The sequence below is a fragment of the Ovis canadensis genome, chromosome 1 (assembly GCF_042477335.2).
Source record: "Ovis canadensis isolate MfBH-ARS-UI-01 breed Bighorn chromosome 1, ARS-UI_OviCan_v2, whole genome shotgun sequence".
Lineage (NCBI taxonomy): Eukaryota > Metazoa > Chordata > Mammalia > Artiodactyla > Bovidae > Ovis > Ovis canadensis.
Window position 1 is genome coordinate 193,229,201 of NC_091245.1, and position 12,556 is coordinate 193,241,756.

At 36.3% G+C, this 12,556-nt stretch overlaps 1 protein-coding gene across 1 annotated transcript in view; it reads right to left on the bottom strand.

Annotated features, from left to right (window-relative positions):
• OSBPL11 (oxysterol binding protein like 11) overlaps positions 1-12,556 on the bottom strand; it is a 99,107-nt gene that overhangs the window by 24,563 nt on the left and 61,988 nt on the right. The window contains exons 8-10 of the mRNA XM_069556357.1: positions 12,278-12,418; positions 5,341-5,839; positions 2,155-2,341 (exon numbers count right to left, since the gene is read on the bottom strand). Of these exons, the coding sequence (XP_069412458.1) occupies positions 2,155-2,341; positions 5,341-5,839; positions 12,278-12,418 (827 nt within the window). The remainder of the gene's footprint in view (positions 1-2,154; positions 2,342-5,340; positions 5,840-12,277; positions 12,419-12,556) is intronic.

Sequence of the window (12,556 nt, forward strand, 5' to 3'; positions counted from 1 at the left end):
GGAGACCTGGGTTCAATCCCTGGGTTGGGAAGATCCCCTAGAGCAGAGCATGGCAATCCACTCCAGTATTCTTGCCTGGAGAATCCCCAGGGACAGAGGAGCCTGGTGGGGTCACAAAGACTTGGATATGACAGTGACTAAACACAGTACTTAGTGTGCTTTCTCTCCTGGTGGCTCAGATGGTAAAGCGTCTGCCTGAAATATGAGAGACCCGGGTTCGATCTCTGGGTCAGGAAGATCCTCTGGAGAAGGAACAACCCACTCCAGTACCCCTGCCTGAAAAATCCCATGGATGGAAGAACCTAATATGCTACAGTCCATGGGGTCGCAAAGAGTCAGACACGACTGAGTGACTTCACTTTAAACACAGTACAGCACAGAAGGAGAAGAGAGAGAAAAGTCCTGAGAAAATACTTGAAGAGATTACAGAAAACTTCCCTAATATGGGAAAGGAAATAACGACCCAAGTCCAGGAAACACAGAGTGCCATACAGGATAAACCCAAGGAAGAACACACTGAGATACGTATTAATCAAAGTGACAAAAATTAAAGACAAAGAGAAAACATGAAAAGCAACAAATAACGTTCAAGGGAATCTCAATATGGTTATCAGCTAATTTTTTCCAGTAGAAGCTTTGCAAGCTAGGATATATTGTACCTCTGCAGGCACCATGTATTAAAGTGATGAGAAGGAAAATCCTACAGCCAAGAAAAATCTACCTGCAAGGCTCTTGTTCAGAGCTTTACAGAAAAGCAAAGGCTAAGAGAATTCAGCACCACCAAATCAGCTTTACAATAACTGCCAAAGGAACTTCTCTAGGCAGAAAAGAAAAGGCCACAACTAGAAACAAAAAAACTTATGAATGGGAAACTGAAAGTAAAAGTCGCTCAGTCGTGGCCAACTCTTTGCGACCCCATGGACTATACAGTCCACGGATTCTCCAGGCTACAATACTGGAGTGGGTAGCCGTTCCCTTCTCCAAGAGATCTTCCCAAGCCAGGGATGGAACCTAGGTCTCCCACATTGCAGGTGGATTCTTTACCAGCTGAGCCACCAGGGGAGTTATGAATGGGAAAGCTCACCAGTAAACATAAAGCAAAGGCAGGAAATCATCCACAAAATGTGAACCGTAATACCACCTTCTCTGAGGATAAAGGACAACTATTTTGATAATCTCCAGCGGTTCTGTTTGACTAATTTTTTCTTTTTTAATTCTGTGCTTCAGTATTTTGAAATTCATATTTTTTAAGGCCCATTCAATGCCTAGGAGTCAATAAATCTTTCCACTTCTAAGACTGTTCAGTACCAGCTGTCTGGTAAAGAAGTAAAATAGCTATACACACTGAAAGTTTCATACATGAATGAAGCTAGTGCATTCTGGTATAACCATGTAAGAAAACTTTTTGCAATAATAAAGTCAAATTTTCATTCCCTAGGATCCAACAATTCCACTCCTAGGTATCTATCAAATATAAATTCATGCATTCACCAATGTTCTAGAAACACTATTTGAAATGGTCCAAAATCAACTTACATACTTTAATATGTTATTCTTTAATACAAACTGTAAAGAAAACTATCCCTACTTCAGAATAATCAGAATAGACATCAAAAGCTAAAACAAAGAGTATTCTTTTGAGGATCCTGTTAGAAAACCTGTCTTCATGTAGTTGGGTGATCTGGATGAGTGCTAAAGAGACCAACAAGCCATTAAAGGAGTATAATAACTGGCCATTCCTTGGTGGAATCAGAACAAAGCCATTATTCAGTACTGGTGCCTGAAGATACTGACTTCCATCACTGTACTTCTTGAATTATTCTTTATAGATTAGTAAATATATTCTCTTCCTAATCTGTAGCAATATATCTCTACCAAAGTCTCAGTTCAAGTCTGAATCACTTTAAAAGCAGAAATGGGACCAGAAACAACATACCATTTGTTAGGAATTCTAGTTTATTAGAGTAGATAGATCTGTCACTATTTTTAAAATCAGATCATAATTTCCAGAATTCCTTCAAAGATGAAATGTATTAAAAAAAAAAAAAATGAACAGAAATCCAACCCCATTTCACAAAAAACAAAGCAGAAAATGAATGAGTTATAATACAAGATTAAACTGATAAGAGTCAGATATCACTAAAATATTCTTACCGGTGCAGTTTGCCACCATAAAATGGCTTAGTATGAAAAGTGATGCTGGCTGAGTACCCAGTTTTTGCACAGTTGACATTGACTTTGCCACCCAGTTCTACCCAAGGAACAGTTAAAATCGACCGGGCATATGCACAAGGCAGAGAAAACGTATACTCTTCTCCATGCTCCAGTAGACTGAGGATACCTGAATGTGAAAACATGAAGGTGGATAATGTTTAAAAAACAAACAAAAAAAAGATAGCTATGAAAAATCCATATTAAGATTTTCTTCTGCTTGGTAAAGGAACATCATAATTTTGCTTAGTTTTCTTTTCGCTTTGGATGAAATTGGCTTCATTTACAATTACATTTGACAACAATTCATGATAACAGTTAATCAAGGTTACTTTCATTATTATCCCTTTGGGGTTCATGGAACAAAATTCCCTCTAATGCTCCTAAACATAAAATAAAACTTCAAGTCAGAATTTAAGTCCATGCTAGACTGTATCATCGTAAGATCTGATCTTTAGCTAGTACTAATAACTTTTAAAGTAGCTTTTAGAATAACTAAATATCTACCATAACATAGACTTTAATCTCAAACAACATGGGGGGAGTTTGTCATTTTATTCTATGCATATTAAGGGACAGAAAAAAGTTATTTTATGATATAAACTAATGTCATCATAGTAATTTTGCTTGCCAAATTCTGAAATATTTAAGGCAAAGCTACAAGAGTTAGAAATGACAATTTTCAAACAATATTCTAATGGGGCTTGTTCCATATTAAATGATAGTATATTAAAAGATGACTTTAAAAAAACATAAGAAAGAGTTACAGGGGAAAAAAGGAATTACATTTATGAATAATCAATCTATCACAGATGATTAAGAGACACTGAAGAGACTTGAGCTAATTACATTACTAACCTAAGCTCAGTACCTAGTTCACCATCAAAATAAACACTGAACTGGATATGTACTGCTAGTCTGAACTCTGAGGGTATCTCTCTCTTAATAAATGCTCATGAAGTACTATGTTCTTAATGTTCATAAAAAAGGGCAAAAATTATATTTTCATATAGTCAAATTTTTAGGACAAACAGATTGAGTTCTAAAGCAGTCTACTTTACATAAGCAACAGCAACTATTTTTTGTATTGTTCTTAGTAGTTTTCACAAAAGGCAATAATAAATTGAGCCATATGAAAAGAAACATGGTTTTGTATATATTTATATATAATGGGAGCTGTCAGAGACATATATATATTTGGTTATTCAAGTATTTGATAATAACTTGATTAATTCTAAGTTGGAAAGGATATCATGTTCCTTTCTAAAAACATTTGGCCTTACAAATTGGATTCAGGATCTTTCATTTCTAGGAATATAGTTAACATGAGTTAACATTCATTATGGAATTTAAGGTCCAAGAAATATATAATTATTGAACAGGAAAATAAGACTAGCTAGGATAACTGAAATTTAAAGAATTCTAAAATCTCATTTATCTAATAATTAAACACATTTTCCTTCTACTTGAAAATAAAAACAGTTGCTAACAGGAGCACAATAAATTGTCAGAAGTTCCATTCTCTGATTTAATTTACCTTCTGTTGAAGGTGTCAATGGTAATTTAATTTTATAAAGACAAATCTATGAATATATAACCAGCACTTAAATAATAATAATAAAAAATCTATCAATACCACCTTCTCATTTAACACGTGATTAAGATATTAATGCTTCTCCTCATTTCTTTTTTTTTTTTAAGGTGGTGGTTTGGTGGTTTTAGTCACTAAGCTGTGTCTGACTCTTGTGACCCCATGGACTGCAACCTGCCAGACTCCTCTGTCCATGGGATTCTCTGGGCAAGAATACTGGAGTGGGTTGCCATTTCCTTCTCCGCTTTTCCTCATTTCTTAAGGTATTTCATTTCTTAGAGTGGGAGAAGCTACCAGATACTTTCTGTCTCATGAACTGCTAAGAGTAATTGCCCTTGGGGAGAGTGTGCCAAAGAATGAGCGTCTAAATCTGACTATGCCTTAATTTCTATGATTCTGGACACATTCCATCACTACCAGACTTCAGGTTTTTCATCTCTAAGTAAACTGCTTTGTGAAGAGCCTAAGGTTAATGTGATAGACCTTATAACGGAGTTAGCCAACTCTTTCTTTTTTTTTTTAACTAATTCAATATCTTACTATGTTATAAAAAAATTTGATTAGTTTGAAACATTACTTGGAAACTGACTCACAGCACAATAGGTGTTAAAGATGAGGAATGCTTGTAAGGGGAATAAAATATTTTCTTCAGGGCTAAAACAACACAATCTCAAAACGTTAGGGTCACAGGCTTAACTACACAATGCTTACAGTGTCAGTCTATATTTAAAACAAATTTTCTCATGCACAGGAGTGTTCCTTTGACATTAAAATGGCAGAGTTTTTTTCTGCCATTATATTTTCATTAACTCTGCAATGATTTCTGTGGAGACTTGTCTGTTGTTGTTAATCTGTTTTTTTGTATTCTTAGCCAAAAAACACCAAAGTGTTTTTAAATTAAACTTTGTTTATTTGTGCAAAGAAATTAAAAGAAAACAATTCCTTTTAATTGTTATAATCATTTGTGCTGGAATAGATGTAAAGTTTGGCAGTATATTTTAAAATATTTTATGAATATTTTCTATGATATATAAAAGATATAGACATAGATTTACCTAGAAAATATTTCTTGAGTGCTATTTATAATAAAAACATGTTTTATGTTTTAAAGCATTATCAATAACTTGAGAAAATATTCACTGCAAAAAAGGAGGACACAACTACATAGAGAGAACCCTAATTTTATGAAACTGAATGTATGAACATACACACATAGAAAAAATACAAAATACTAGCTAAGTTTATCTATCTCTGAATGGAGGGATTAGACATACCTTTTCACCTTGACACTCTTCTAAGTTTACTAAATTTTCTATAATAATAATTTACATTTAAAATCAGGGAAAAAATTGCAAAAAAAAATTTTTATTTGTTGATAGATTCACACTCTCCCCTCTACCAACATTCTGAAACATACTAGGAATTGGGGGGAAAAGTAGTACACATACAATTCAAATTTACAATTGATATTTATCTAGTTCCCCCAATTTAAGGCTATAGTTTGATATGAAAAATTGGAGAATATTTTTTCTACTTACCTTCCCCAACCATTGTCACGCCTATTGACATGCCTAAGAATTTGCTCTTAGTCCAGACATGAGCATTTACACACATTTTCCTCTCTGCACATTCGGCATAAAATCCTGAGACTGGAGGATGATGGGAAACCTGCTCAGCAACAAATCTGACCGTATAACAGTCTGAACCCATCTGGTTCAAAGCCTCCTCTGATGGAGGTACATGATTTGTGATGGCCTGGGTAGAAGAGCTGTTAATGACACTGGATGCTACCTCACTTTTGGGCATCCTCCAGGAACAGTGAAACGTTTCTCCAATGATAGGATTGTATGGTTTCTTAGCAATGGCTCCCTTACGGCCTTCGTGAAATGAGGTAAGGTAGTACTCAACAAAACGAATCATCCTGTCCTCAGCTGTAGCTCCATTAGTGATGGCTATAAATAGGTCTGGATGAGACATAAAGTCTGCATACATTTCCAACAAGGATCGCTTCTCTAGGATAAATGTAGGAAGCACCACCTAAAACAGTAACAACAACAAATCAACCAAACAGGGAAGTACAAAAAAACAGTAATAAATACTTTCAGAGAATTGAGATGCTATCATACACATGAAACAAGAATGCTTTCTGAAAAAGAAAATTCAGAAAAAATTAAAACATGATAGGAAAAACTAAAATTCAAGAGAAGGGTTAGAAGATAAAGGTGAGGACCTTCCTGTTCTGATCCTCTATTTTCCTATGAGATTTCTGCTTCTTTCAAGTCTGTTTCTTTATTTTGGTCTTTATATTCCTAATTAGAGGTCTTCTTAAAGACCTGATACATCTGTAGAGAACGATTCTTATCTCTCTGAAAATATTTCATTCTAGATGGATATTAAAAGCAGAGTCACAAAAGAAAAGTAATTTGTCTCAGTAAAAAATAAGTGTGCTATACTTTGAGGAAACCAAAATTGAAAAGACACACGTACTCCAAAGTGCATTGCAACACTATTTACAAGAGCTAGGACATGGAAGCAACCTAGATGCCTATCAACAGATGAATGAATAAATAAGTTGTGATACATATATGCAATGGAATATTACTCGGCCATAAAAAGGGATGCATTTGAGTCAGTTCAAACGAGGTAGATGAACCCAGAGCTTATTATACAGAGTGAAGTAAGTCAGAAAGAGAAAAACAAACATGGTATATTAATGCATATAAATGGAACCTAGAAAGATGGTGCTGATGAACCTATTCACTGGGCAGCAGTGGATATGCAGACATAGAGAAGAGACTTATGGACACAGACTGGAAGAAGAGGGTGGGACTAATGGAGAGAGTAGCATGGAAACATATATACTATCATATGTAAAATAGACAGCTAATGGGAATTTGCTCTATGTAACAACCTAGAGGGGTGGGGTGGGGAGGGAGGTGGGAAGGAGATTCAAGAGGGAGGGAACATTATGTGTACCTATGACTGATTCATGTTAATATATGGCAGGAACAAGTGCAATGTTATGAATCAATTATCCTTCAATTAAAAATAAATTAATTAAAAAATATAAGCATGCTTAAAAGGAAATAGCCTTTTCAAATGGTTAAGGTCAAACAATCAATTCAGGACTTGAAGAGGGTCAACTAAAAAAAAAACAATCACTTCAAATTCGTAGACTGGATAAAAGTATCATAAGGGGAAAGACATAAGGGAAGAGAATGGTAATTTACATTTAATTTTAAGCACAAGAAGACTAATTCTAAGAAAATACCTTTTGATACTTAAAGCCAGGTAAATAGAAGGAAGATTAAACATTTTATTTAAAGCAGAATTGGAGAAGCACTGAAATTGGTTCAACTCTGTGACAAAACAATCTGGTAACATTTTTTCAAGAGCCTGAAGATTTCATATCCATTTAGCCTAATAATGATTCTTCCAAGAATCTAGTGTTAGGAAGTAAGAAATGTGAAAATAAAATTAAAACAGTCTATGTTTTTAACTCTGTACTGTGCTAAAGTCAGTTCAGTTGTGTCCAATTCTTTGCAACCCCGTGGACTGTAGCCCACCAGATTCCTCTATCTATGGGGATTCTCCAGGCAAGAATACTGGAATGGGTTTGGAGAAGCTATGCCCTTCTCCAGGAGATCTTCCCAGCCCAAGGATCGAACCCAGGTCTCCTGCATTGCAAGCGGATTCTTAACTAGCTGAGCCACAGGGATACCCAAGAATACTCTGCTGCTGCTGCTAAGTCGCTTCAGTCGTGTCCGATTCTGTGCGACCCCACAGACGGCAGCCCACCAGGCTCCGCCGTCCCTGGGATTCTCCAGGCAAGAACACTGGAGTGGGTTGCCATTTCCTTCTCCAATGCATGAAAGTGAAAAACGAAAGTGAAGTCGCTCAGTTGTGCCCGACTCTTAGCGACCCCATGGATGGCAGCCTACCAGGCTCCTCTGTCTATGGGATTTTCCAGGCAAGAGTTACTGGAGTGGGGTGCCATTACTCTGGGTCTAGTTAAATGATATGATAAAAGGGTACAAAGTAACCCTCTATAAATTAAATGATTGATACTAAGACACTTTCCCACCTAGCCCTCTTCTCCTCCCTAACTCCTACTTGCTTTACCTATCAAGCAAGAAGTTAGAAGAATTTTCCTCTAGGGGAACTTGACTAACCATAGAGGAAAAATCCAATGATACTAACATCAGGTTCCCCAACAAATTTAGATTACTCAGTGTTGAAAAGCACAGGCTCCACTCACATGTTCAAAACTTAAAATCAGGTTTTTAGTTCCTCTGTACTTAAACATGAGTGGAAATCCAAGAAACATCAGATCTCTAAGAATACCTCTCCTTCTCTGGTGGCTCAGACGGTAAAGCGTCTGCCTGAAATACAGGAGACCTGGGTTCAATCCCTGGGGCAGGAAGATCCCCTGGAGAAGGAAATGGCAACCCACGCCAGTATTCTGGCCTGGAAAATTCCATGGACTGGTAAGCTACAGTCCATGGGGTCACAAAGAGTCGGACACGACTGAGTGACTTGACAAAGAACTATAAAGAAAATATACAGCCAAGATTGTACTCACTATTCACTTTCCTCTAAGTAACACTGTTACAGGATACATATATAGGTGGTAAAACTATAAATGAAAGCAGGAGGATGATTAACACAAAAGACAAGTTAAGTAGTTACATCTAGGAAAAAACAGAGGACTACAACTGGAAGGGGCACTCAGAGAGCTTCCAAGATCTGGCAATGTTCTGTAACTTAATCAGAGGTGGGTACACAGGTATTTGTTTTACCATTGTTTTCTGAACTGTTTCTATGCACTCTAGCCAGTCTTCTATATGTACGATACACTTCACAAACAAAACATATTAACTGAAAAAAATGGAAATGTTATAAAATTGAATATAAAATATTATATAAAGAAAAACTGAAAAGAAATCACAAAAAGTAACACTTGTATTGTTAGGATGGTAGAATTATAGATTTTTTCCTTTTATTTTTCAAAAACTTTCTTTGAAAAGTTTATACTAAATTCATGACACTATTTTTAAAACAACAAAATAACGGGGAAAATGGCTATTACTTATTCACAATATGCAAGTAAGGACCTTCTTTGTTGCTGTAGTCACAGTACCTAGAACAGTGTCTGGAATATAAGGTGGCCTGACATCACTTCATGGGAAATAGATGGGGAAACAGTGACAGACTTTATTTTTGTGGGGGGGGGGGCCTCAAAAATCACTGGTGATTGCAGCCATGAAATTAAAAGACGCTTACTCCTTGGAAGAAAAGTTATGACCAACCTAGATAGCATATTCAAAAGCAGAGACATTACTTTGCCAACAAAAGTCCATCTAGTCAAGGCTATGGTTTTTCCTGTGATCATGTATGGACGTGAGAGTTGGACTGTGAAGAAAGCTGAGCGCCAAAGAATTGATGCTTTTCAACTATGGTGTTGGAGAAAACTCTTGAGAGTGCCTTAGACTGCAAGGAGATCCAACCAGTCCATCCTAAAGGAGACTGGTCCTGGGTGTTCATTGAAAGGACTGATGCTGAAGCTGGAACTCCAATACTTTGGCCACCTCATGCGAAGAGTTGACTCAGTGGAAAAGACCCTGATGCTGGGAGGGATTGGGGGCAGGAGGAGAAGGGGACGACAGAGGATGAGATGGCTGGATGGCATCACTGACTCAATGGACATGAGTCTGGGTAAACTCCGGGAGTTGGTGATGGACAGGAGGCCTGGCGTGCTGCGATTCATGGGGTCGCAAAGAGATACGACTGAGCGACTGAACTGAACTGAACTGAACTGAACTGAATACCTTATAAAGCCCAACATTGTTCTTATGACTTACAAACCTAAATTTACTAGAAGACAATAAACACCACAATAACCAAATAAACTCTATGCCTAATGCTCATTTTAACCAATTTTAAAACTAGTGTTTTCTGAACCACTAATACGAAAATATTTCTAGAATAAAAATGATACCCAGTTGAAATACTAAGATTAGATGAAAGATGAATTGTTAGATGGCTTTCTTTATTCCTAAAATATCTGCTTCTTAGTAGGTTATTAACTGAACCAACTTACAAACTTTCTTATAACTACTGTAAGTCTAAGTAGAGAAATATGTTTTTTGATTTTGAAATAATTCAAAGTGAATGCTAAAAGCAAAATGCTTTTTGTTTAAGTTACATTTTCAGGTAAGTAATTCACTGGAATCAAACAACCTTTTAATTTATACTTTTATTACCTCACAGGCATTGAAAACCTCAATTCAAAATATACATCCTGAAGTCAATTTTGAAATTCCAAACTAACGCAAAGTAGTGTTAGCAGTGATTCAAAATATATAATTCCACAGTAAGTAATGTTTAACATACATAGGTTTTGAACCTCATTGGCTTTCTAAATCAATGCCATGGATTAATTGTTAAAACAAATTAAGGCACACTCATTAGATAAACTGGGAATGGAGAAGATGGGCCTAAAATTAAAAACTATACATCAGTGGTTCTCAAACTTTAATGTATATATACATATTTACTGAAACGCAGATTCTGTTTCTCTAACTTTGAGATTGGGGCCAAGATTATACATTTCTAACAAATTCTCAGGTGATGGTGATGATACTGACTTGCAGATTTTTTTTCTTCTTTCAGTTCTAAGGCATAACTGACAAATAAAATCATAAGTTATTCAAAGTGTACATTGTAGTGATTTGATATACACATATATAGTGAAAGGGGGCTTCCTTGGTAGCTCAGCTGGTAAAGAATTCACCTGCAATGCAGGAGATCCTGGTTCGATTCTTGGGTCAGGAAGTTCCCCTGGAGAAGGGATAGGCTACCTACTCCAGTATTCTTGGGCTTCCCTGGTGGCTCAGATGGTAGGAATCCACCTGGAATGTGGGAGACCTGGGTTCAGTCCCTGGTTAGGAAGATCCCCTGGAGGAGGGCATGGCAACCCACTCTAGTATTCTTGCCTGGCAAATCCCCATGGACAGAGGAACATGGCAGGCTACAGTTCATGTGGTCACAGAGAGTCGAACACAACTGAGCAACTAAGCACAGCACACAGTGAAAGGACTCCCACCATCAAATTAATTCATGCCACATTTTTAAAGTAGCAAGCCTGCAGACCAGGGGTGTGCAAACTATGGCCTTCAGGTCAAATCTGGCCTCCTGTTTGTGTAATATAGTTTTGTGTGGAAATACACCCATTCCAATCCAACATATTGAGTTGGCCAAAAGGTTTGTTCTGTAAGGTGTTACATGGAAAAACCCAAATAAACTTTTTGGTCAACCCAGTATTATCCATGGCTGCTTTTACAAAGGCTGAGTTGAATACTGCTGATCCTTAAACAATATGGGTTTGAAATGTAGGTCTACTCATACATGGATTTTTTTCTCCAATAAATATACAAAACATACATGTAGAACATCATGTGCAAGACTTGTACTGAGGTGGATAGTCTACCCTTACACGGGCTTAAGGGGAGTAATACACAATATAAAATGAACATGTTAGTTTTCTTACTATTTCATAACTTTGTTTTCAAAGAATTATATTACCATAACTATCATACCTCTCTCATAATGCAAGAAACTGTGTATTATCACAGGTATGTGGGATTTTTAAAAATTGAACAATGTTTCCTATATTGTATCATGAATATGACTAATACTGTACATCACAAACATTTTATAACAATATTCATTAGTATATAGGCTAGGCTACCATGAAGCTTATTACACTAGGACACCAGAAAACCACCATGTTGCTGCTTCATCATCATCAATGCATAAATTATTATACCTGTAAGTAAACATGAATATTTTTCATGTTCTTTTCATTTTTGATGTCTACTATTAGTAACACATATAAACAAAAGTTGTATTTAATATTTATGTTATTGGTAAGGCTTCCAGTAAATAAATCAGTAGCTAAGTTTTGAGGGAGTTCAAAAATTATACATGGATTTTCAACTGCATGAGGGGTTAGTGTCCCTCACCCCTACACTGTTCAAGAATCAACTACACCTGCCTGAGAGATCTATGCCCACATAGCTAAAAACATCTACTATCTGATACTTTACAGAAAATGTTTGCTGACCTCTGTTACAGATAACACCCAAAATGTACTATCAAACATGGGAAATAAGAATAAAGCAGAAGGATCAATGACTTTAATAGTTTAATGGGATTAAATCCTTTTCTTTAGATTTTCCTATTCTGTATTCCAATGGACTCTTTTATTTTGCACAGAAACAAGACTATAGGTCTTTAGTTGCCACATGACTTAATCTGCACAAAAAAACCATCACATTTTTAATGAAAATAAGAAATGTTGATCAAGAGAAAAAGAAACCAACTCATAAAGATTAAAAAGCCCTGACAGCATTAACAATTATAGGTATAGCCCTGACCAAATGATCTTCATAGACTGTTTATCCCATTACTTACCCTTGTTAAGTCCATGCCCAGCTTGAGCTGTGATAAGAGATGTAGGATAACACTGCGCTGCTCTTCCACAGCTCCCAGGTCATCCTCCTTGTTGTCACAAGTATCCTCCACCTCATCATCTGCATTTATTTCTTCAGGTTCCTTGACGCAAAATAAAGCAAAAGTCTATTGTTACAAGTGTGTATCAATATGCACTAAGAATAAAAGTATAAACATCAGATGAAGACATATTGGGCCTAAATGAGACTGAGAGTAGACAAAAATCTTTCTGAAAATACA